We start from the raw sequence: 24,634 nt of genomic DNA, 5'->3' as shown, positions 1-24,634 counted from the left end.
CATTCATAGAGTAGGAAAGATTTCAACCTCTTTATTCCTCATTTATTATACATCTGATCTGACAGGGGCAGTCACCTACCTTCTTTCAGGCTCAGGGGACTACAGACCATCAACCTCCTGTATCATGCAAATGCTGCAAGTTCACCTCCCCACAGATACCAGATTGTTTCTGCCTAGATTACGGACAAAGCATTCATATATGCATAATGGCCCCAAGAGGTTCCCTTAAATACTGATTTTATTATGAGCCCACAGTAAGATCAGTTATCTGGGAAAATACTGTTTTTAATGCCAGTGTACAGGAAGACAAGGGACCAAGAGACTTTCTTCTCTGAAAGATGAGACAGCATCCCAGAAAGGCTGCTGTCGCCACAGTAATGCATCAGTCCACAGCCTGCCTCCAAGCTGCCAAGGCAGTTAGCCTAACAGTTGAGCCCTCCAGATTTTGTGGATGTCAGTGGTAGGACTTCAGCTTCTGAATCATATTCAGACAGCTGGAGAGGTTAAAGACATCTGACAAAGGTTATTTTGAGTCACCCTACTACTAAAACCATAGAACCAGTGTGCTTTTAATTAGAACCTAACCCTTTAAACACTCATTTGAAGTAACTCACGTAAGTTGCACACTGCTGCATTTACTCACTTGCATGAAGGTTTGGAAGAAAAGGCTGTGTCACAGAGGAAAAATTAATATAATGGGTGCAAGAAGGACATGCTTCTATATCAAATTTTGGGCACTGACATGTCCGAAACAGAATGTTATGCACAAGTAGCCTACCATAGACTAAGCAAGCAAACCATTTTTTAGACTTACTTTCCTGAGCATTCTGCCAAAGAGGATCCAAGCCTGGATACAACACTCACTGAAGTGTCAAAGGGTTCCAACTTAATGTCTGCCTTGCTGATCCAGACGAAGTCAGAAGCAGCATCAGTTCTGCCTTCTTCTTTCTTGATGGAGTCTAGGCTTGTGCCACTGATACAAAAGTTTTTTGAGCAGCTGCTGACAAGAACAATATGTCATTTATCAGTTTAAATCTATGTTGATTCAAACACAGAACAGAATTATAACCTCAAAACCATTTCTACACTGGGGAAAAAATGCACTGTGTTAGAAAATGCAAAGACTAATTAAATAAGTATTACACAGAAGATTGTGGGTGTACGCTGCTCTACTTCTAGTTAGATATTGATTCGAAACTGGTAAAGACTGAGATATAGTTATGATCCAACTGTTTACGGAGGAATTTTTTAAAATTAGACATGGTCATTGACAAATACCTATTTGACTATAGCATATTAATTAAAATCAAGTATGCCATATAATAACAGCAAAATAAAATTTAATTCAACAAAGAAATAAATTACTTATTGCTACATATATGAATGAAGGGCTATCTTTTAGGCAGAGCAGTTTACACCACAGATGGCAGGAGTCAAAGGCTGACAGACACTGGGCACATTTGGCCAGTTCTATTTGCAATTTTCTCTCTTTTCTAAAGATAATACTTCCTAAGCCACGCTGTCAGAGCAGTGGTATAAATAGAGCTAGAGATAATGGCTCTTTCTATCATCTGCTGTCCTCCCTTTTTCACTATCAGATCACAAGCTCTGGGACTCTGTTGCGTAACAGCAGTTTAAATTCAAGGTTCTATCAGAGCAAGCGCTACTCCTGAAGTATGGCTAGTAATCTTGAGGGGTCCAGTGCTCAAAATGCAACTTGTGAACTGCAGACAACTATAAATTTATTAGTATTTTTGTATCAGTAACCACTGAGGTACGAGCAACAAAACACAGCAATGTCTGCAAATACTGATCATTTTATACCACAACCTCCCAACATAATAGTTTATTTTTGGACCAGGATTATCCAGTGAGAATCACACCTCAGAAAATGTAACTTACTAGCTAAATTATGCCTGATGGGCATATATCCTCTTTTAGGCCTCTTCACTTCAATGACTCTGTGATTCTTCCTAAGCCTGAAAGGATAGGTTTTACGCAGCCTGCCCTAATCTCAAATCATCTTCTGAAATTTTCCTTTCCACAACACACTAGGCATTCCACAGGAGAAAATTTCACATTTGTTCCCAAAGATGCTCCCAGTGGATAAGCAAGTGTTGATTTTACATGAAAAGCTGCCATGAAGATTTTAGTTAAAAACCGAAAGCTACTTGATAGGACAGCGTGTGCGTGGGGCAGCACAAGGCAGGGAGAAGAAATCAAGAACGGTTCTGGCCAAATACACTACAAAATTTTGTGTTTCATTTTTACTGTTAATGACTTAACATACCAGTATCTTAGCATCATTAATTCTATGTACTCTAAAAACATTTATAGGCAGATGGACTGCAAGGAATGTGAACAAGGAAAGCCAGCTCATGCTGTAGGGAGGAACACATAGTTCTGGTATGCTAAAAATAAAAAGAAAGCATTAACACACCATATGCTGTGCAACAGCAAATAGCGTTATTTAGAAATGTTCCAATCAAACAAAGCTCGCTGGTAAAAGTTCAGACCTACTGGAGGGGGGAGGGGGTAAGCCCACTTAAGTCAGCCACTTCTGACAGTCACGTGCTTCACTGCATAAATAGATGGAAGAATTTTATCTAACAATTTAGTTTCATACATTTTACATAAACTGTAGGATAGCATGTATCCAATTACAGATTTCTCCTTGTAACAAAGTGAGCAGAACAACAGAGACTAAATACAACCAGTGAAGCAAATTTTGATTTGTATACAGCCAATGTCATTTTCTTTAGGGCTGACTTGTCTTGCACCTCAGTTGTAATATTTTTCTGTACAGTAAGCTCTATTTTAACCTCTGTACTAATAATACCATGCAGATGCATTCTCTCTCAAGCTGCATGAAAAAAGCAGGAAAAAAAAGGCAAGCTCTTTACTAAAACAAAGTATTTTCTTGGAAGTAAAATTCTAATTTCAGCGTTTTGTACACTACATGCAACGTATGCGCAAGAACGTAGCCTCTGTGTGTGTGTGCGCGCATAGTGAATATTCAATCAATGAGTAATTTTTTCCATACCTCCAAACTGCAAATAGCAACTACTACTGGATTATTTCTCAGAATGTGTCAGTTAATGATCTTGTGACTGTGGAAAAGGTTTACATGACTTGAGAGGTAAATATTTTAAGCAACAGAAAGACTTCAAAGTGCCATGCAAGTTTGGTCTACTGACTGTAGCACAGAACTGGCTGAAGGACTTCTAAAATTTAATAACACCACATCCTTGGGCAAATCTGAGTCCATTTTAATTTTCACTTCCAGTTTATAAAATGGTGATAGTTTCACATATTCTGTAGCAGAGAGGTAAAAGTTCTTCAGGACTGGCAGCAAACAATCTCAGCTTTGCAGAAGTGCTCATTCTTACTGTTAAGGTAATCACCTCCAATTACTGGAGTGTACATGTGAAGGCAATTACTGCATTTTCCTAGGTTTTTGTTCTGTTTTCTGGTGTCAAAATACAGCACAGGTCTTCCTATTAACTTACCTGGTCTTTTCCCTTTTGTAGTAAAATAGTTAAAGGTGTTCTGTTTTGCTTCCATGCTTTATAAACAGCTCTCTAACCCAGCCCACCAGTAAATGAGGAGAGAAATGCAGTAGATTTAATCCATCCTAAAAAGCATCAGTAAATTACCATTCTGCAGTTTAGCCTGCGAGGTGACCTAACGTTAACAGAACATATGAAGTTGTATGTCAAGGATAAAAAACAAACAAACAAACAAAAAGCCTTTTGCTCATATTACAGAAAGATGTATTTAAAATACATGTGGTTCAAGTTAGTTAGATTTTACTTGTTAGGTCTCAAGTACTACTGGATTAGAACTACAATTGATTTGAAGCAGCAAATAGTAACTCCACATGTCTGTCTTTTGTTCCAGAAGATAAATTTCATAACCATTTCAGACAGAAGTTTCAGAGTCCACAATGTTTGGTATGTTCATTCTAGTATGCCCATCTGCTGAATACTAATTAAATTCTCTTTTAACAATGTAACTGGCCATGAAACATTTGTTCTTAATGCAACAGAAGAGTTGCACTAAGAATTAGCATTTGCATTCTAATCAGAAAAGGAGCCGAAACAAAAAGAACATCCCTCCCTCAAAATAGAACTAAACGCAAGCTGTCACTTGAGAGTCTTTGTTTCTGTACATGGCAGAGCTTCACTCAGATTCAACAGCAACAACTAAAATATACAAATCTCTTGCTACTCCTTCAGAGTAACCATGGCACCACAGTGACTTACCTTCAGTGAACAACCTTCCCTCACCACTCTCTGCTTCTGCTTCAGCCCCACTTAGAACGGAAACAAACAAAAATCGAGACTCACTTTTCAACTCATACCCTGTTAAGTGAATGGGAATAGCTGGGAAAGTGGAAGGTCTATAAGGAAGAAGAGTCTCCAAAGAGAAAGAAAGAGAGTCCCTTTTCTCATCCTCTCCCCTTTCCCCCAAAAACAATAAGCTGGCCCCCTCATATATGTATTGTCTAGAACCTCCATTTCCTTTCTCAAAATTCATGAGTAGGTCAGATGGGGAAGCCAGATGGCACACTTTCCCATCAATCTCATCCCTCTTTTCCCACATTCAAACATATATAAGTCCTTCCTAACCTACAGCCCTGCCCCTCATCTCCTCTTCCTTTCTCCTACCTCTTCACCCAATTAAAAAAAAAGGGGGAGGGGGGGGGAAGGTTAACACAAGCCAGTTATGACCAAGAGCTAGAACATGTTGAGCCAACCACCATGAACCAGAATAACTTCAGTCAGAGCTGAATTCAAGCAGGAAATGAACCAGGTGAAATGGAAGGGGGGGCAGAGAGGATGGAAAGGAATCCCTTCATCGTTACATCTACACACAAGTAGTGCTCAACTCCCAAGGAGATCTTTTTCCTTGCTTAGACAGGCCTAAAAATTCCGGTACTGTTTTCCCCTCAAAATGAAATGTGTTGCTCTTACTTTTCAGCCACCCTTGTCCACATCCGAGATGTGTCTGCTTGAACTCTTAGTTGATCTCCTTCAAGGTCATTGATGCTAACTTCAGACTTGTTTCTACTTCCTGTCCTATCACACTGATTTTCTGCAGTCTGGAAAAAACAGAACACAAACGCCTTGTTGATTGCTTTGGCGGGGGGGGGGGGGGGAGGAGGGGAAACCTTGCCCTATTTCAAGCTTCTTTTTTCTTTGGGATAAGAGAGTCTTCATCCGATATAAAATAAAATTCATAAAATTGTTTGGTTTTATTTATCATGCAAGGAATTCTCCAAGATAAGTTCAGCTTATTCAATGAATGCAAAAAGGCAACTGCCATGGGCTCAACCACAGAAATGAAAATACATAAAGGCAACACAGAATAATCTCTAAGATACCCTTGCTTCAACTTTTTTAGAGGCTCCAAAGGAGCTCCTGAGTGCATGGCTAAGGAGACAGCAAAGTGGGTGAACCTTCAGTAGTTTGCTCCCTCGAAGTGTTGGTATTACACAGTACAAGAGGGCTTTGAACTTCAGAGCTTGAATTTATCACAATTCCTATGCAAGAGGAAGCTTTCTGTGACATTTCAATTAAAATTACTAAATTTGATTCAACCATTTTTGTCCTTTTTTTCTTTTTTTTTTTTTATTTGTTTAGTGATTGTATTGCAGCCTTTGTAGGCAAACTATCAACAAACAGAATACTGCTGGAAAAAAAAATGAAGCCTCCTTAATCAAACAGCTTGAGCAGAAGACAATAGCTTAGTATCAGTCGTGGACAGGATTGTGCATCTCTGATGAACAGAGCTGTAAGCCCTTCAAGTTCTTTTTCTGCTCCTTTACCACTGCCCTGCCTGCAAGGCACAATTTTTCTACAGCCCCTCAGAACCCTCTCATCCCCGAAGGCTTCCAAGCTCCATTTCAATCTATATATTTTAATTGTGCCACTAGTTATTAATAAATAAAGCTTTTCAAGCTAATCCAAAAAACAGACCAGACATTTTAAAATTCACTGGAGAATTAAATGATAATCCCAAGAACATAGAAGGCAAATTTTCATTTAGGTACATTCTCTCCTTGCTTGCTGAAGGACAGCCCCATATAACTTCTACAGAAGAGATTGAACTTTAAATTATACAACATTCTTCCCTAATAGTTCAGGTAAAACACTAAGCAGTAAAGCAACATTTAATCTAATATTTCTTTCAGAAAATGAGCATTTTCCAAATGAGTCTAATAAAAGAAGACAACTCCTCAGATTTTATGTGGTGATATTAGTATGGTAATAGTTTAGTGTATTCACTAAAATATTTTTCTAGTACTTTCTGAAGTTCTCTGTACTCAAGACTAAAAAGTGTCATTCCAATGCTGCACAATACTAATTTGAATGCTTAAAAATAAACAGATTTCCCCAAAACATTTAGAATGACCATAAGCTAGTAGTAAGAATTAGTGACAAACATGACACAGTGTTTGTGAATATCATGAAGAATATGCTTTTTTTCCAATCAAATTCTGTGACCCTGCAAGATACATTAGAACTCATTAGAACTGATCCAACCAACCAAAACTTTAACACAATACTATCCAAACAAATGTACTGCTACTCTGCAGAACCAGGCCAGAGCATTCACTGCCTCTTCGGATGAGGTCCTAGAAGTTACCCCGTACTTCTTTCAGCTGTATGCATTCCTTATTGTACGCATATAAAGTTATTTACATCTCACATTGGTAATAAGAAAAACATACTGCAAGAGCTACATTATCTGCATCAGTGATATTACTTTAAGACTTTGTAATGTGATGATGATTACCAAGCAAAAACATGAAGCTAGCAAGAATTAGAGCTCAAGGGAAGAAGAAAAATTTGTAAGGGTATAGAGAAAGAACTCCTTTAGGAAGCACTGTGCAGTACTGGCTCTAGAGCAATTATCCTACTATACTCTTTAGTATGCCACATAGCATCTATACGTAACCTATAAATTCAAGCAAAGATCAAGTGTAGCTCCAGCCATGACACAGCAAATATCTGTGCTGAATAACAATAGTTATTGTAGAGAAGAAAGAAGAATTAAAGATAATGGTTTACCTGGCTCTGGTCAACTAGTTCTTGAGCAGACTGTTGATTGTAGTCTCTTGTGCTATCTATCATAAGGGGCCTAGAACAGATCATTTAAAGTGTTTGCAATGCTAACTTTGCTCACAAGGCAGGTATCAAAGAATCACAAGGAACAGTATAAATCTTAATACAGAAAAATACAAGGCAGCAGCAGCTTCAGAAGAAGCATAGCTACTTAATATACTTGTAACAACTTAGGTTTCCCACTGGTCAAGTGAAACCTCAGCTTTCTAAAATTCTGCCTTTATCTTGTGATGGTACAAGATCTTTGAACTACAATATATGTACACATGAAGAGATTAGCTTCACAAAACTCTATGTCAGAATCAGGATAAAGTGGCCTTATTTTGATGTGAAGTCCTTACAGAGCAAGCATTTTCACTGCAGAACTCCTAATTTTGCTGAGGGTCGTCTTCCTTTCCTTGGTGAACATAAATAAATCCTAGAGTTCATTAGACAGAATACATTATTTAGCCTATATTGGCAGGATTTGTGAGTTTACAGCTCTCTATGATACCTATTTCACCCCCATTCCCAATCCCAAATGATTAGTTTGCGACTGGCCCCACTAAAATGAAAAAAAACAGATGTTTAAAGATATGCCAGTAAAATAAAATAAAATAAAATTCAGTACCAGTGAGGGATGCTCTCTTTAATTAAAGGCAGACAACAGGGGCAATGGAAGTTTCTTCTTCCAGACGGAAAGGAAATCCCCTTCCTGACTTTCAGTATCAGTAATGGCTATGTCACAGTAGACTTTTCCTCTAATACAGTTTAGGTTATACAGAGTCTTTTTAAATTTAAAGCTATTACTACTGATCTGTGTCAAGATAGTTCTTGGCATTCGTGGTAGATCATTTACTGGCTTGGAACTCAGCGGGGTGGGGAACAACACAAAGAAACAGGAAAATTTTTCCTGGACTGGATCTGACAAAAAGAGAAGGTAAAAAATTCCTAGAGACACCTCTAGGAGATACCATTTTAATGATGCAGATTAATTAAAGAAAAAAAAAAGCCATACCCACATCCAGGTCAGTTGTTATCTGAAAGCTAGTGGAGGATGTTGTTTCACGACCAGCATAAAAATAGAGTTATAACACTAAACAGAGTTAGTTTTACAGTCTGTTTCACTTACTGTTTTTGTGGCAGGCCCATAGTTTGGTTATAACACTGTGATGCAACATTCTGAGGGGGGAAAAAAAAGGGCAAAAAAACAATGCAGGCATGAATTGGAGAACAGACCATTTGCCAGTCAATAATTAATGAAAAATAATGATTCTTCCTCCATCATCCTAATTCTAGATTTTTGTCCATAATCAAGACCAGTAATACCTCAAAGCTATTGTCAGTAATCATAGAACAAAAAAAACTCAGAATCCCTATGTGGCATTAATTATATCAAGTTCCTAAGATTAAGGATGCTCTAGCTTCCAAAATAAAGCACAAAAACCTTGAAGATGCTACTAAGTGAAGGACGAGTAAAAATACTGATATTCAGTGAAGCTAAGGATAATCTACTGGTAACTGACCAAGATACACTTTTGTGTTTCATCCCCAAGAGCCATAATAAAAGCCTGCAGTGTTTGGAGAAAACCACAGCTAGAGAGATGTCAAGTACTTTCCCATTCTTATATTAATTACTTGTGTAAGAATAGCAGTTTTAATAAGCCTACTGAAATCTGGCTTCCTTTTCCAGATAATCGTGAGAAGAATTTGTATACTTTGCCAGAGGAAAATTATATGCATACAGTTTCTGAAAATTTAAACATGTTGGGGCACTATGACTACATTTTCTGCTCTTAAAAATGTTAGAAGCAATTTGCTCAGTCACCAATTGGATCACAGTCAGAAATCAAGTTACATACAGAAAAGCCATTGCCTTAGTAGCACAAAACATTCTATTGCTAGCGGAACAGCTGTACTGCAGGGATGGTTAACCATCATGGCAAACATCCCTGCTTTGGGTACTCGAAGCAGAGATGGATCTGGGTAGCTCCAGCATGGAATTGGGATCCACGGATTTTGATCCCGACTGCCCCATCCTGGTCATCCCAGCCAAGGCACTTGGCAAGTGCATAAGAAATGATGCAACAGAGCAGGCTAATGGCCTGTAAAACAGCAGCTGTAAAAGATGCCTATTTATGGAGAGCATGTGAGGCTAGCCACTTTATTCAATCTGTTCCACTAACACCATCCCAGCACACAGAATTATTGTAGGAATGTGAGAGTGTACATGGCAGCCCTGTCAGCGTTCATTCACGGACCAGCCATTAATGAACTTGTTTCATTCATCTCAAACTGCTGACACACACTGCCTCTGCAGCCTCCTGTGGTGGCAAGTTCCAGGATTTCACTATTTGCTGCATGAAGAACTGCTTTTTATCCGTTTTAAATTAAACTAGTGACCAAAGCACTGAGTGCCAGCCTATATGGCAGAATTTGGTGAAAAACAGTTTGTGTTCAGTTTGTTGATTGCCACGGTGATTCTGCAAGCCTCAACTATATCCTCTCCCTCCACCTTTTCCTCTCCAAACAAAGGAAACCCAGACTTTTCAGTCTCCCCTTATAAGGCAGCTGGCTCCATCCTTGATCATTTTAGCTGCCTAGATAGACGTGTCATATTCATACAAGACAGATACCCTCTTTTATGGGAAGAGAAAGATAATAAGTATTTCACCTGAAATTCTTTATAGTAACCAGATATAAGCAAGAAATTCCTCAAAGTAGTAATTTAAACTACTGCTTGATGTTCACATTTACTTAAACCAGAATATCTTCTAGAAGTCCACAGAGCTAGCAACTACAGGGTGGTACCAGTACTCTTCTCAGTGTCAAAGGCATTAAGCAAACTGGACATAATCACACAATTTTAAACTATCTAAAGTTTTATGTTTTAAAGTGACTCAGCAGCTGTGGCTACTCACTGCCTCATAGAGCTGTCGATGCTGGATTTGCTTCCGTTTAAGATCAAGAACTTCCTTCCAAAGGGCTTTGTTTTCCCTGAAAATTCAAGGGAAACATTTCAGTAGCTCTTAAAGAAGCCTAACATTCCCATCTAAAAAAAACTAACAGGAGAAGGATAGGGAGAAACTGGGGTTTTGTAAACACCAAATTCCTCAAAATAGTTACTTAAAACTTCCTTCATAATGAAATAAAACCTATTTTCATGAAAACAGAGAAGCTCTATGGAGATAAAACGTGACAAGCTAAGGCACCATTTCTGACACACCGTAACACCTTATCAGTTAATCTGCCCTCCAGTCTAGTTATTCATCTCAAGTGGGACACACATCCCACATAAAGTAAGCATCACAAACAAGCTGCCAGTATCCTTCACCTAGTAACAGAAAGGCAAGAATAAAGTTCACCCGGATGAGCTTGTTGCTTGTGAACACAAATAAGCTTCAAAGCAAACAAACAAATGTGACTGAAACATATACTAATGATAAATTGTACATGCTTATTTGCAAAGCATGGATGGCCTTTAGGCTCCCAGAATTACTAACCTAGATCTCATTTATTAGAACCATGTGCTAAAGTAATGCTGAAAGACGGAAAAATGCCCGAGGCATTCCAAAGTGAAAATTTCCATTCAGCTCAGATAAATTACATTTGGTTCCACAGTATCCTTAAAGAAAAAGGCCACATTCATTAAGACCACCTCATCGCATCTTGAGTATAAAAACCCCAGAACTGACAGGAAAAAGTGCATGTGGGGAACAAGACTGGAAGAACTGGAAACAGTACACAGAATAGCATGTCTGTCAGCTTCGATAACGGTTTCAGTGTTGTTGCAGGCTCAGATCACCACAGTGTTCAGGCCGTGTTTGTAAAAGGAGGTAATACCTTTTATTAGGCTAACTAATATAGTTGGAAAAAAGAACTGATATGTGTCTGGGCACACAAGCCTTTTGAGGTCACTGTGTGCTTGAAAGCTTGCCTGACACCCTCTCCCATTATAAGTCAGTCTAATAAAAGATATTACCTCTCCCCACAAGCATTGTGTCATATGTATTATTATACTATGTGCTGTCTCTGAGAAGAGCTGACCAGATGAGGATATGAGTTCAGTAAGTCATGTACATTGAACACTCTTCATGGTGGTATATAGTTTTTCAAGACTGTGACATCATCAAAATGTCATGAGGGGCAAGGAAAGCTATGCCAAACAAACAAAAACCATCCTATTTGAACGTTTAAAGTTTGTAATGCAATGCTAAGGAAAAGACAGCAGGAGGAAATTCAAACCTGAGAATAGGAAAGAAGAACTTAAAATTATGACAGTGGTATCTGTTAAAAGGAGTTAAAAGGAGAGAAAAGAACTGACATGGGAATGAAAGTGAACCAGCAATCTATCTTGAACAGATAAAAAGAGATGTTACTCTACCTGAAGAGGCAGAGTTTATGCAAGTCCAAGTTAGTCACTTTCTCAGACCCCAAAATCAGCTTTAAAGGTCCTTCAGGGAAGTACTCAAAAGCCCCCAAAAGTCTCAGTGAGGTACCAGCCTTCAGCTGCCTCCCTAACTTTCACTTTCAAGAGTTGTCTCAGAAAAGCCTCAAATCACACAAGAACATGTCAGCCATTTTAAGTTTTCCTGCTTTCTTTTACAACCTAGGATGTAAACCTTTGCTTAAGAAACATGTTCACATGATTCGGTTGCACACCAGATACAACTTTGAGTAACTCTCCAATAAGCATGAGCCACTCCAGGCAGAATACATTCCAGCCAACTTCAAGCATCTAAAAAGCTGACATGGAATTTCAAGTCTCTATATTCTACTCTATATTGTTTACAGTCAGCAAGCCATGCATGTCCACAGGGAGACTTATCCTATTCTGAAAGGAGGTGACTAGATAGAAGATATCTAATTTTCAGACTGGAGTCCCTCAGTTTAGCATAAAGCTTACTTCAGTTCTCTACTCTACCAGAAAATTGCCTAGCTTCTTTTTACAGAAAAATATCTGTAGAACTCTCTCAGCTAGATGCTAATATACTGTAGAGAACCGGTACTAAATGCGGTTTTGTCTCGACATTGCTGCTGCTGCTGCAGAGCCGCTGCTGCTGCAGAGCCGCCGCTGCCAAGGTGCATCGGGCAATGCCACGCCAGCACCCCCGGGAGCCGTCCGCGAGGTAAACAACCTCATGCACCTGCATGGGGGAAAAATGGCGTGAATAGGGCAGCAGGCTGCCTTTAGGGGAACAGCACGTCTGGCACGAACCGCACGTACTCATTTGTCATCTGCGCATGAGCAGGAGACCCCCAGATGCCCCTAGCACGTTTCTGGAAGGTTCCCAAGAGGGCGGACTGCGCACAACAGCTAATCTGCATGGGAAGTAAGGAAGCACCTCTCAGAGGTCGGGCAAGAACCTATAAAAACTGCAGATTGCGTGAAGGGGGGCGGCTTGCTTGCGACAACTGAAGATCTCGAACGGAGGCAGCAGAACATCATTGGACTCGGAGTGGCGGTACCTAGTTTCTTTTCTCCTTTTCCAACTTTCTCTATCTTTTCCCCTTACCCTTCTTCCCCTCTCCCCTTCGCCTTTCCCCACCTTTTCTCCCCACTCTGTTGAAAATAAAGTTAAAAGGTTGTACGATATTTGACTGGTTTTAGGGTCTTAATCTCGTCCTTGGGATTGTAACGAAACCTTCCCGATACTGGATCGGGACACATACCAGATACGTTATTTTAAACAGTATACAAAGAACATAAAATCTAATAATCGGCTAAGGATTGGGATCCTAAACACATTGCTTAGGAATGTGGTTCAACACTATCTAAAAAACAGTGTTGCTCCCCATAACAGATGCAGTGGCAGAACATAGGGAGTGCAGTATGTAGCAGGCTGCTGACCACCACATTTAGTGGTTGTATCAGCTCAATTCAGTTATCCGGGCCCCTAAAGCAACTGATGGATGTGATGTTTCCTAATGGAATAATTTTGCACAATCAAAAGAAACATTGGAATGACTATTTCCTAACAGAACCCAAACAAAACTTTGCCTATTGAGGATGGTGGTGTGGCAAAAAAGCATCCTCGGAATCCTGATACACATTATCGTTAGAAGGATTCAACGTACCGTTTTAATGATTCAAGCGTAGAATCTATTACATCCTGTTTTCCTTGCACCTGATGAATAATTGCTAACATTTTGTGGATCTCCTCTGGATCAATCTTACCATTTTCTATACGAGGTAAAGGCACCTATAACAACCAAGATATGAGCACTGAACAAAAGCAGTGAGAAAGAGACGAAATGAATGATTAGAACTCATTTTACTCTAGCTTCCTCCTCAAGTTATCAGAAGGTTCACATAAAGGCAAGAAGCACATATAGGAGAAGAAGGAAAGAGAGGTTAAGGAGCATGACAAATGTGCACTTGTAACACTCAGGCTAACTAGGATAGGAGGTTTAAATTCTAAAATTAGAGCACTTTTCATATAGCTCTTTAGACACACATTAGATTTCCAAGAATTGCCAGCACTTCAGGACCACGTACAATTTGTACCTTTTGAGTCTTCTGACATTTTTAACTGATGATACTGTGTTAGGATACTCACCATGAAAAGTCTTCTTGTACCACAGTGCAAATACAGAAGCTGAATTATACAACATATTGTTTGTAACCAGAATAACTTCATAATAATGGTACTAAATGGTGCTCTTCAGCAACACTTGATAAGGGCTTCCCTCATCTTAAAAAGATGAATATGACTAACCAACAGCCCAAGGCTAGAATATATCCATATCTGTGATCTGTATATGAGTTTTCCTGAGACACTGTGGAAGTATAATATCCAAAATTAATCACCAAACTCAGGGAATATTACCTGTAGACAAACATAAGTTACTTACTTTCCTCTTTATCCTTGACAACAACTCTTCTTGGCCTTTTCTGAAAAAAGGATGTTGATATTTTCCAGAACCATATTGTTCTTGCTTAGCTGAGCCTGATTCATATTGCATAACTTTATGAAAGCCATCTAGAAGGAAAAACAAACACAGCAAAGTTTGAGTTACACGGCATTTCCTTGTGTCCAAATAAAAGGGCAAACAAAACAGTTTTAAGATTTGCAATAACAAGAACAACAGTACGCTTATCTGACAAAATTCAGACATGGACATGGCCAAGCATGACCTTCAAGGAAAAAAATAAACAAACGGTGAACTTTTTGCCCCAAAGGGGATGGAGAGGGAGCAGAGGGGAAGAGAAGGAAAGTCTTCCTCCCTTTAAAACTTGATACTCCTTGACAAATACTTTAAATGACAACTGAGTTTTTCACTTTGAGACAAAAAAACCACAGAGTCCATAAAAAGCCAAACCAACCACCCAAACAAAAACAAACAAACAAAAAACAAATAATCCCCCATCAGGCCATATTCTCAGCTTGCTTCAGCAGATACTGCCCAGGCAAAGCAAACTGCACTACACATCTTAACACCCATTGTGAAACTACCATAAACACAGTCTCTAATACATAAAGTTCTTTGGCATGAGGATAAGCAATTCAATACTTGAAAAAAAACTCTCTTACCAAAAATAGAAACAAACAAAAACTCCCAAAAACTCAAAAGCCCAAGCCCACAAACAAACAGCAAATAAACTGTACAAACAAGAACAGATTCTGATGCAACTGAAAAGCACGGCAGTGCAAAGCAAAGTTACAGAGTGATAAATTTGGTGGCAGAAAGCTATGAGAGGAGAAGAAAGTTAAATGTGAAAGAGGAGTGCATGACTACACTGCTCTGTCAAGACTGGAAGAGCTTATGTTAAGTAATGCAAACATGTATACATTCCTTTTCCTCACTCCCCCAAAAATCTCATTTTTCCATAAATTCAAATTTTTGGCATGTTTGCTAAAAATTTTTATAGTTTTTTTTTTTCCCTGAAGGTTTCCACTTAACTGAAATGAAACAATTTTTCCCACTAAGAGATGTTCCTAAAATGCATATGGAGCTAAGACGAATATAAGACTCAAGGCAGAACTATTTGAGTATCTAAACAAAAACAAAAAAAATCCTAACACTGTTACTCTCTTAGGACAATTAAAAATCTAATATGAAACTTGTCATATATTTGGAATTGTGTTTTTGAAAACTTCAAAAGCATCACACTAGGACATGACAGACTAACTACTTAGACAATCCCTACAAAAAGAAAATAAGAATGTTCAGCAAGTTCTTGGAATACATCTATCCAAAAGAAGAAAAAAAATAAAGGCAAAACAGTTTTGCTGGGTTGACTAATAACTTACACATTCATGGAGATGCTTCTAAATTTCACTCTAACCAGTACAGAAACTAGCCAGGAGAACTAAAATGGAAGGAAACTCTGGTGAGCAATCATAAAATGATGAAGTTACCATCTTCAGAAAGGGAAAAGAAATATACAAGGATAAAAAAAATAGGATTAAAAAATTTAATAAATTCAAAGAATTGATAAGCTAGATCTCAAAAGATGCAAAATGTCCTATAGTGCATTAATAAAATAAACAGTAGGTATGTTGTACCCTAAATTGGGAAGCAGTACATTTTTTCTGCAAAAGAAATAAGATAAACAGTTATCTAACTAAAAAAAAATTTGTTTTGTTCTTAAGGCTGTACTAAAGCTGGAAAGATTAATCCAGTCTTTGCTTCTAATTATCTAATGTTGCTACGTTCTAAGATACTCTACTGGAAAACAGAATCAGACAGATATTATTAAACCACAGCAAATCTGATAGAAACACAACTTGTAAGGCCCAATGTATTTTTTGGTCTATGGGCATAGACTCTTACAAATTCCCACATCCCAGATTTCAGCAAGTATGAGCTTAAAGTTTAAAGAGAAAGGGTGGGGGAAAAAAAACAAAAAACCTCAGCAGGAAAAAGAGAAGTAGAAAAAGTAGCTGAGTGAAGGCTAACATATATGTGAGATGGGGTAAAGAGAATAAATTTTAAGTAACACTCCTTTGATAGAAATTGTTTGAAATAGCCGTATTAAAATCCGTCAATACTTTGCTAAGCAATTTGCAAAATTAAGTAAATTTGCACTTTCGTTCATGTTCTCCACCTGCTAGGAAGCTTAAACAGCTTTCTGAACACTCCTCTGCTCTACGTGTCAGTGAAATTGCTGGACTACTACTACAAATACCCAAAATGGCACACTGCTAATGCAACATCTTGGGCCTTTATCTCACATTTGTTTTAATAAACACACTCAGTTTTCAGTCTTTTGAGTCACAAGAACAGGTTTAGGCTTCTGCACTTTAGTTACTTAAAAGATGTGTTACAATCACTCAATCCAATAGGCAATTATGTTTGCTTTTTCATTCCTACCCCTTGGCTTACAGTCACATTGATATTACAGGCATAAGTTTTCTATGGAAAATTTCTCTTGGGACAGGCTATCACTTCTTAAAAGGAGACATGGGAAGACTAATTCTCCCCTTCCCAATACAGAGGCTAAATTACTAGGCTATGCTTTCAGTGTTCTTGACATTATGAATTACGGTGTAAAAGCAAGTTAGAGCATGCTTTAGCTACATTTCTTCCTATGCAGGAAAGTCAGTCAATACTAGGACATCCTGTTAGTCTTGCACTGTTCGAGGAGCTATTATGCACAGAAAGTGGAGAGACTGTATCAAACTGAAGATCTATTTTTAATGTTATCAGTAACACAACAGTATTTAAAAAACTGTCGAGGTGAATAAACGTGTTAGTTAATGCTTCTGCAGGAAGCTCACTACAGATATCTTGGTTTTGTAACTCAGTTTTAGTATTTTAAACCTCCATAGAAATACTTGTTATTACATCACAATGGCTGCTTTCTGTATTGTCTTTTTGAATGCATTCTTATAACACAATTTTCCACTCAAGGAAGACAACCCAGCCACAAAGCAATCATTAATCCATATTAATTCCCTGGCCCAGTTCATTGCACAGCTCTACCAAGAGCTGTGCTGGCACACCCTGGAAGGCAGCACAGGGGCACCAAAACATACAGCAAGTCAGTTTGCTCGCTCTCACCTGTTTCTCAGCTCATCATCAGTACCTGTCCACAGCCAGAGAGAGTCTCAGGGGCTAGTTCTGTCACTAAGAGGAGCTAAGCAGGTTAAGGGACAAAGCCTTAACTGATCCCATCATCACTAATAGGGAAGTAATAGGAAAGTTAAGCCTGGTCCCTGAAGTTTATCTAGGAGGGACACTCCACTGAAAACAGCACAGAAGGCAGAATGGAGCAAGAGAGAAGGCATGAGAGATGCAGGACAAACACTAAAAGAGATGCCAATACAAAAAGGATGTTCTAGGCAACTTCTCCATGTTCTTTTCAAAAAGAGGATTTGTATTTATCCAGCGGATCTGCCATAGATAATAATGTTCTATACTTGTCATATTAGCCATATATTTCTATGTTGCACTAAAACTACCACAGCACCACATCAGACAAGAACTTGTAAACACCACTAACTTGTAACAGACTTTTTTTTAATAAAAAAGAACAAAAAACCCACCACACCCCACAGAGGGTCCCAAATACATTTCAGTTATAGAATGAGCCACAAACTCAATATATTAGAAGCTCTTATGACTTAAGATTTAATGACCCTAGCATTTCAGTGATTAATACCATGAATTATTTTTCAGAAGTCTTTTGGAATTGAATTTCCTGATCTCACTTGATTTAATGGAACACTTAATATGATTAAAACCTACACAATACATTTGCCATCATGTGGCGTGGTTTCTGGAATCAGAATAATTCAACAGCTATGTTCCATGAAAAACCCACTGGTCAGAGAAACCTTCATCAGCAGTTCACAAGTAAACAGCCTCTTACAAAAAGAGAAAGCAGAACAAAACAATAACAAAAAACAAAACAACAAACAAAAAGCCTAAATACTTTTGACTCCTCTCACCTCCTCAGTACACAAAGGGCTGTAAAGACAAAGGAGATAGGATAATAGTTAAAAAACAGACCAGACTAAAATAGCCAGACTACTTCTGAGTTCAAAGTGACATTTCTGAAAGTGATCAAATCAAATTAAAAAACTAACAAAAAAACCCACAGACACATAACATCTGTAACCTTATATACAAGGTACTCTCCTAACTCACTCTGCCTCAAAGACACCCAAATAGTAATCTTTTATACTGAGACGCATTTATTTTCTTAATATTAAGAAAAGAATCAAAAGTCTCAAACCCTGACATGTGAAGTCAAAAATATCCATCAAAACCATCAAAAATAATTAAAAAAGAACCTAATAATCTTATGAGCAGCCAGAGAGAACCATGATCAGCAGGTTCCCTGTTTGCAGTCTTGCTTAGTGAGCCATGAGTTCGAGTTCGCATGAACTGAACATAATGCATGCAAGTCACAAAATAGTGATAGACCACAGTGAGATCCATTTATTGATCCCCTTGTCATGTACCTGCAAGACATGGAATAAAAAGCTGCTGTCAGCCAGAACTGTCCATTATCACTTAACAGCCTGGATATAACATGAGCCTGCAAGACACTGGCTTCACATAAAGCTTTCAGTAACTCCCATAACCTGTCACCAAGACTACAGTCTTTCTGAAGTGAACCCTCAGCTGAGGCTGTCCATTGTATTGCAGTGCTCAAGCTACATGTGCAAAAAAAAAAAAAAAAAAAAAAAAAAAAAAAAAAAAAAACCCAAAAAACCAACTGTGCCTCACAAATATGCCATCTCTTCTTCATTTCTCAAGATACATTTAACATCAACAAATCAAACAGAATCCACACTTCTCTTGATGAAGCCTCTTAGAAGAAAATCCTTTGCACATTCCTGCTCTTTCTTTCTCCCCTTTATTTTGCCAAAATTCCTCCCTCCAAACTTCTTACTTTCCCTTATTTATTCATCTTGGTTAGGGGAAGGATGTGCTGCAACTGACTTGGTACTCAGACGCTGGAAGACTGAGCAGTGAGCTCATGATGACGGCCCAACTTACAGCAGCCTCTAGCAACAGCTAAGAAACTGAATTCTTTCCCTGTGTCCAACCATTAATCTGTGTCTTTCTCTTCCGCCGGGTCACTAGATGTCATAACACTCAGAGGACCTTGAGGGCTTCTACTCCTTTTCAGATTTCACTGGAGTTGGCCAGCCAGGGGAAAGTTATTGGGAAAACAAAGGAACACACAGACAGCATAACTGTATAAACTTCACAAAGGCACAGGACTGTTCCAGGTCAACTGTTACCCAGGATTGTCAGCAAAACTGGTCAATCATAGAAACCTTAAAATCCGCACTATGAAAGGAAGCTCTTAAAAAAAATCTGATTGAGGAAAAACACAGTATTTTACATAAAAAGATAAAGCACCAATTGGTGCATTTTCTCTCCTACACTTAAACCTGGACATCTGAATTACAGTTGACTTGTAAAGCTATATCTTTTCACCTAAATAAGTAGTCACTCAACAATACAAACAACCCTAACCTAATTAAGGCGTTAGAGAATAATATTCATATGCTTTTTAAAAAAAATGAAGAAGCAACTATATACCCCTCTGGAAACCAATAGCCTCAGAAGACTCTCGTTTCCATGTTAGACATCATGATTTATGAGAAAATAGTAGTAATTCCTTTCTGGTAGCTTTAAGCTCTTCCAAGAGCACAGGAAATTCATCGCGAAGAGCTGAAATATGCCTTTCCCAAAGCTGTTCTTTGTGAGTCCCAACCAGAATCACCAGAACTTTGCAAGAGAACTTAACTGCTCTTTGTGATGTTTTAAAGCATCTGCTTATTCTGAGACATAGGGAAATACAGAATTCACAGTATTACCTGAACACAGACTGTAATACCCTGGTATAGCCTTCTTAACCAAAACCACAACTCTGCAAGGGCAGGCCTTGAAAAGTGGCTCTTTCTTGACCTGCACAGATGTGTTCTAACTTTAAACCATTAGCAATCCTCATAGTAGTGTAGGTAAGGATTTAGCTCCAGGCCCTCCTACATTCACACCCAAATTTAAAGCCCAACAGGTTACACTAATTCAGCCAGGTATCACTAGGACTACTCTTGCGGTAACCATGAAAACCTCAGCACAACGCAGAGAAAAGACTTTGCCTGTGGTAGCATCGAACCCAAGTACCGATGAATCATCTTCAAGGCCTCCAGCACGCTGCTCCCACAGGTAAGCCACACACGGCCACAACAGGACAGCGCTCTGGACCCACCTGTGTGACAGCCACCCTCCGACGGGCAGGAGTAGTTTTACCCACAGGAAAACAAGGCTGAAACACCAGCTGTCATGCCCAGAGGCCCTGCAGGGGCTCAGCGCAGAGACGGCACGGAGCCCTGGGCTGTGCGGGGTGCACAGCCTCCCGCCGCCCCGCCAGCGAGGAGCACTTACAGGAGTTGAGCTGCCTCACGAAGCTCGCCATGTTGTTGTGCTTGAAGTGCTTGGGGAGGATCTTCTTAGCGAAGCTCTCCTCGTCCAGCACGTTGAAGCTCTGCCCGTCCTAGGAGAGGGACGAAGCGGGCCGAGCCCCCGTCACCTCCGGCAGCCGCAGCAGCGCCGCGGCCAACGGCCGCCGCGCGCGGGGGACGGCGCCCGCCGGGCCGGGCCGCTGCGCCTCATCGAGCCGCCCCCGCTGCCGGGCTCCGCCCGCACTCACCGCGCTCCAGCAGATGAACTCGTTGGTTTGGGGATCCTCCACCAGCGCCCAGATCTTGCTGAGGAACTGGGGCACGACCGCCCCGCCGCCCGGCTTCATGCCGCGCCCGCTGCCCGCTGCCCGCTCCGCCGCACGTGACCGCGCCCTGGCGGCCTCCCGCGCCATAGACGCGAGCGCGAACCGAGGGTAGAGCGCCCCCAGCGAAGGAGAGGAAGTCAGACATGTCGGGCTAGGGCGGGACTTCCGTAGCATCCGCCTCTTCCCTCATTCCCCGAGGGAAGGGACGGTTGTTGCCCGTAACTAAGATGGCGCCGCCGTAGGCGGTGTGGAGCTCGTCTGCTTTATTTCTGTGTAGGTATTTCCCCCAATCTCTGCGTGCTCACGGGTACACGCAATTGCTGTAATTTCTTTAGTTTCCAATTTCTTTAAAGAAGTCCTTACTATTGCCCCCCCCGGCCATTTATTTTAACTGATACATTCGTTTTCCTTTATTCCTATATCCTTTCTGTGGCTGATTACTTAAGAGATTGCTCTCAATTTATCCCCCATTGCCTTTTCCTTTTCTGGCAAGTGTGGGACTTGCATGGCTCTTGCATCCTCCGCATATCAGTGACCATAAGTATGTATGCAATTGTTTGATGCTAAAAATGAATAAAAGAAAATCCCACAGAAAGCCTTGGATAATGCAGCTCTCTTCGTTTGCTGTTTGTGGGAGTCGTGTGGCAGAGGCAGGAAGCCCAAACTTGCCTCTTGTTTCAGCTGGTAGTGGGCAATCGCATGCTCACACGTGCAGGTGGGGTGACCTGAGGTACGTGAATACCTGGCACAAGTTCTCCGTTGTTTATCCCATAAACTTAAACACACGATACAGAAACAACAAATTGCCAGCAGATTCCCTCCTGAGATGGGCCAGTGCTACCAGGGCTGTGGGGTTGCTAGGATGTCTCAGCTTGCGGTGTTTGGTGGTGCTGCACGTGTTACAAGAGTTGGGTTGACGATGTGGATGCATGGCAAAAAAAAAAAAAAGAAAGGAAGCACATTGTCTTTCTCAGCCTGTGCTGCCCCAGATAATGGACAGAGTTTTGATTGTGTCATCTTTCAGCATCCTGCCACATAGTAAAGCTAATAGTCGAAGTTATTTGCCAAGGTTGTATTAAGAAGTAAACACTTGTGAATGGCACTATAAAAGACAACATGCTAAGCAAAGAGCTACGTAATCTAGCCGGTAGGAAAACTGTGTGTTAAATGCCACTATTTTATTGATTTTAAACACTTTTATATGGCAGATTAAGCTACCTCAGTATACTGATCAGGACTTGCAGTCTTTAAGCTTTTTTGGAAATAAGAATCCACCCTGTTCTGTTTTCACAGAGCACAGCCTGGTGGATGTGGTGATGATGATGGTGAAGGAGAAGAGGGTAGTGTACTGTTTTCTTTGTCGTCTTCCCACTTCATCATGTGCACTCACGCATATGGATTGGCCTCCTTTAGCTAAAATGTCATCTTGTATTAGTCCATTTCACAAGTGCAGAGACCAGCAGACTGTAGGATATTTAGAGAATGAAATTTCTCTTCTGTGAAAATTATTCCACTTTGCATGGACTAATTCAATGTTAATAGGGCCAGAGAAAACCAAAGGATGGCTTGAATGGATGGAGAGAGGAAGACCTGGTTTGCAATCTTAGCCTTAAGAACAGTATAAAATTGTATTTTAAAAATTTCAATTGTACATATGGAAAAATAGTTCACAATGAAGGTGATGAGACACTGGGGCGGGTTGCCCAGAAACGTTGTGGAATCTCTGCCGTGGAGATATTCAAGACTCAGCTGCACACAGCCCTGAGTAATCTGCTCTGATTTTGAAGCTGGCCCTTCTTTGAGCAGAAGGTTGGACTGGATGACCTCCCTGATTCTACGAATTAATTTTCTCAGGATCAGGAATCCCACTTTCACATTCCCACCTTTAGTTAAATAGAATATATATTTCCGTAGAGCTAGACTTTTTGAGTTAACTGCGATACGCAAAATCATGCTCCTCCTTTCTCTGCCTCCAAACTAGATTTTTGCACAAAGGGACAGCTTCTAAGGCAAGTTCTTCAATGAAGAATAACTATCCAACCTGGAACCTGGATAAAATATTTACCTAATGTGTGCTTTTCTGCTTCAGTCAATTCAGATAAACACCAGCACAAGAATGCAGAGACAGGGGCCCAGAATGAGCAATACCTGTAATCTGGTATGACTATGTAAAGAAGCATTCATGTATCAAAAAGGATACACAGTAGACTCAAGCTATATATAAATATCTACTAGAAAAAGTAAGGTAGCAAGGAAAAAGAAAATTACACTGGTAGCAGTCAGATGATACATGTAATGAAAGGGTTTATACCTAATCTAATGTTGGAATATTGTATGAGAGAGAAAAACAACTGGCATTTTTTCACACTAATGCAAAGGACTAGGAATTACTGTTGTAGGTTATGAAAGTGGATCTTCTAGAAATAAAATGGTGGAATAGCAATATTAAATCTTGGATCACAAAACATCAACTGAAAATCATTTGCTGTGCAAGGAAGTCAGAAATAAAGACTCTGCATGATGGTGAGATACTACTGAATACTGAGTAGATGGCATACTTGAAAGGAAGAGGAGTTGGTTCTAGACAACTAAAATCTGGACATTGTCCTGAGGCTTAAACTCCTATGATGACTCAAATCATGTGTAACCAAAAGGATTTTAACTTTTTGCAGAACACTAGAACAATGGTATTGCCAACTAGAATAAATAAAATAATAGAATAGAGTTGGTTCAAATTCACTTTGTAGCAGAAATTTAAAAGACAGTATTGCTTACAGAGCAATCATATTAGTCTAATTACAGTCTAATTGGTTAGGGGTGTCTTGAGTACATAATATTATTAGAAAGATAAATTCTGTGAGGTACTTTCTCACAATGGCTCAATTTCATTTCCGAGGTACAAGTTGAAGAACAAATTATTAATTACTCCTAGGTGTGAAAGTTAACAGAGTTCTTCACTGAAGAGTTTCTAGTTCAACAAAAATAATATATTTTATTAAACTAGATTTTGATAAGCAGTTAGGACACTATGGAAGAGCTGAATACAGTAGCTATGAATTTATTCAGTTTAAAATATAAAAAGGAAACAGACAAATATTTAGGGTCTTGTCTTCAAAAGGGTACATTTTGAGAAATGTAGGAAACTATTCAAAGTTGAGATGTAAACCTGTTAGTCATCTGCTAATGACATATCTGATGAAATAAGTTTGCAAGGTTTTTCAAGAGGAGGTAGAATTGAAATATTGTACAAGAAAAATTAGCCTTGAAAAATGAGATGATAGAAATGAGGAAAAAGTAATAACACAAAATGCAAGTTCATATATTGAGGGATCAGCTACAAAAGTCTCCTACAACATTTGAGATCATCTGTAAGAAGTGAAGGACCTAGATATACTAGGCAAGCACAGGACAGCTATGAGTCACTGACGTGATGTGAGCCAAGAAAAAGACAGATGCAATCAGACAAGGTATTTCTGAGGCTTCAAGAAATGCTGATGCTGGTTATAGAAGGGAGTATTCTCAAGGGAATGAGCTCATTTTGTAGACGGATGAGCTGTGTTCAAAATCAGATGTACTAAGATTAGAGTTTTAATAGGAATTTATTAATTTGTTTAAAAATAATTAAAAGGAGTTGATTTTACCATTTGTGCTGTTTCTTCCTGTTCTTTCTGTTTCTTCCTGTTCCTTCATTGCTGAGGAAATTTTGTCCATTTCAGTAATATGAGAAATAAACTTTTCAATTGATTTTCTTTCCTTGTTTCTTTCTTTGCAGGCTGAAAACAAGCAAATAAAATGTGCTTTTTGGAATTAAAGATCTTGTGTTGGA

General features: G+C 39.4%; 1 protein-coding gene and 1 long non-coding RNA gene across 6 annotated transcripts in view; one reads left to right on the top strand and one right to left on the bottom strand.

The window, feature by feature from the left end:
- The window catches only part of LOC112986032 (heat shock factor protein 2-like), a 26,894-nt gene extending 5,916 nt beyond the window's left edge, over positions 1-20,978 (bottom strand). The window contains exons 1-9 of one of the 5 annotated variants that reach the window (XM_026105082.2): positions 20,731-20,936; positions 20,466-20,574; positions 13,965-14,092; positions 13,188-13,312; positions 10,031-10,106; positions 8,242-8,291; positions 7,077-7,146; positions 4,977-5,104; positions 815-1,000 (exon numbers count right to left, since the gene is read on the bottom strand). In XM_026105082.2, the coding sequence (XP_025960867.2) occupies positions 815-1,000; positions 4,977-5,104; positions 7,077-7,146; positions 8,242-8,291; positions 10,031-10,106; positions 13,188-13,312; positions 13,965-14,092; positions 20,466-20,574; positions 20,731-20,895 (1,037 nt within the window). In that variant the 5' untranslated portion in view covers positions 20,896-20,936. Of the gene's footprint in view, positions 1-814; positions 1,001-4,976; positions 5,105-7,076; positions 7,147-8,241; positions 8,292-10,030; positions 10,107-13,187; positions 13,313-13,964; positions 14,093-20,465; positions 20,575-20,730 lie in introns of all 5 variants that reach the window. The other 4 variants (XM_064508930.1, XM_026105078.2, XM_064508931.1 and 1 more) reach the window with 4 other exon arrangements.
- On the top strand, positions 20,840-24,634 carry LOC112986033 (uncharacterized). Its single transcript, XR_003259901.2, has 2 exons — positions 20,840-21,081; positions 22,102-24,634. It is a non-coding gene; the product is annotated as an uncharacterized LOC112986033 (long non-coding RNA).

The sequence above is a fragment of the Dromaius novaehollandiae genome, chromosome 3 (assembly GCF_036370855.1).
Source record: "Dromaius novaehollandiae isolate bDroNov1 chromosome 3, bDroNov1.hap1, whole genome shotgun sequence".
Classification (NCBI taxonomy): domain Eukaryota; kingdom Metazoa; phylum Chordata; class Aves; order Casuariiformes; family Dromaiidae; genus Dromaius; species Dromaius novaehollandiae.
This window is presented reverse-complemented; position numbering and strand designations above follow the sequence as displayed.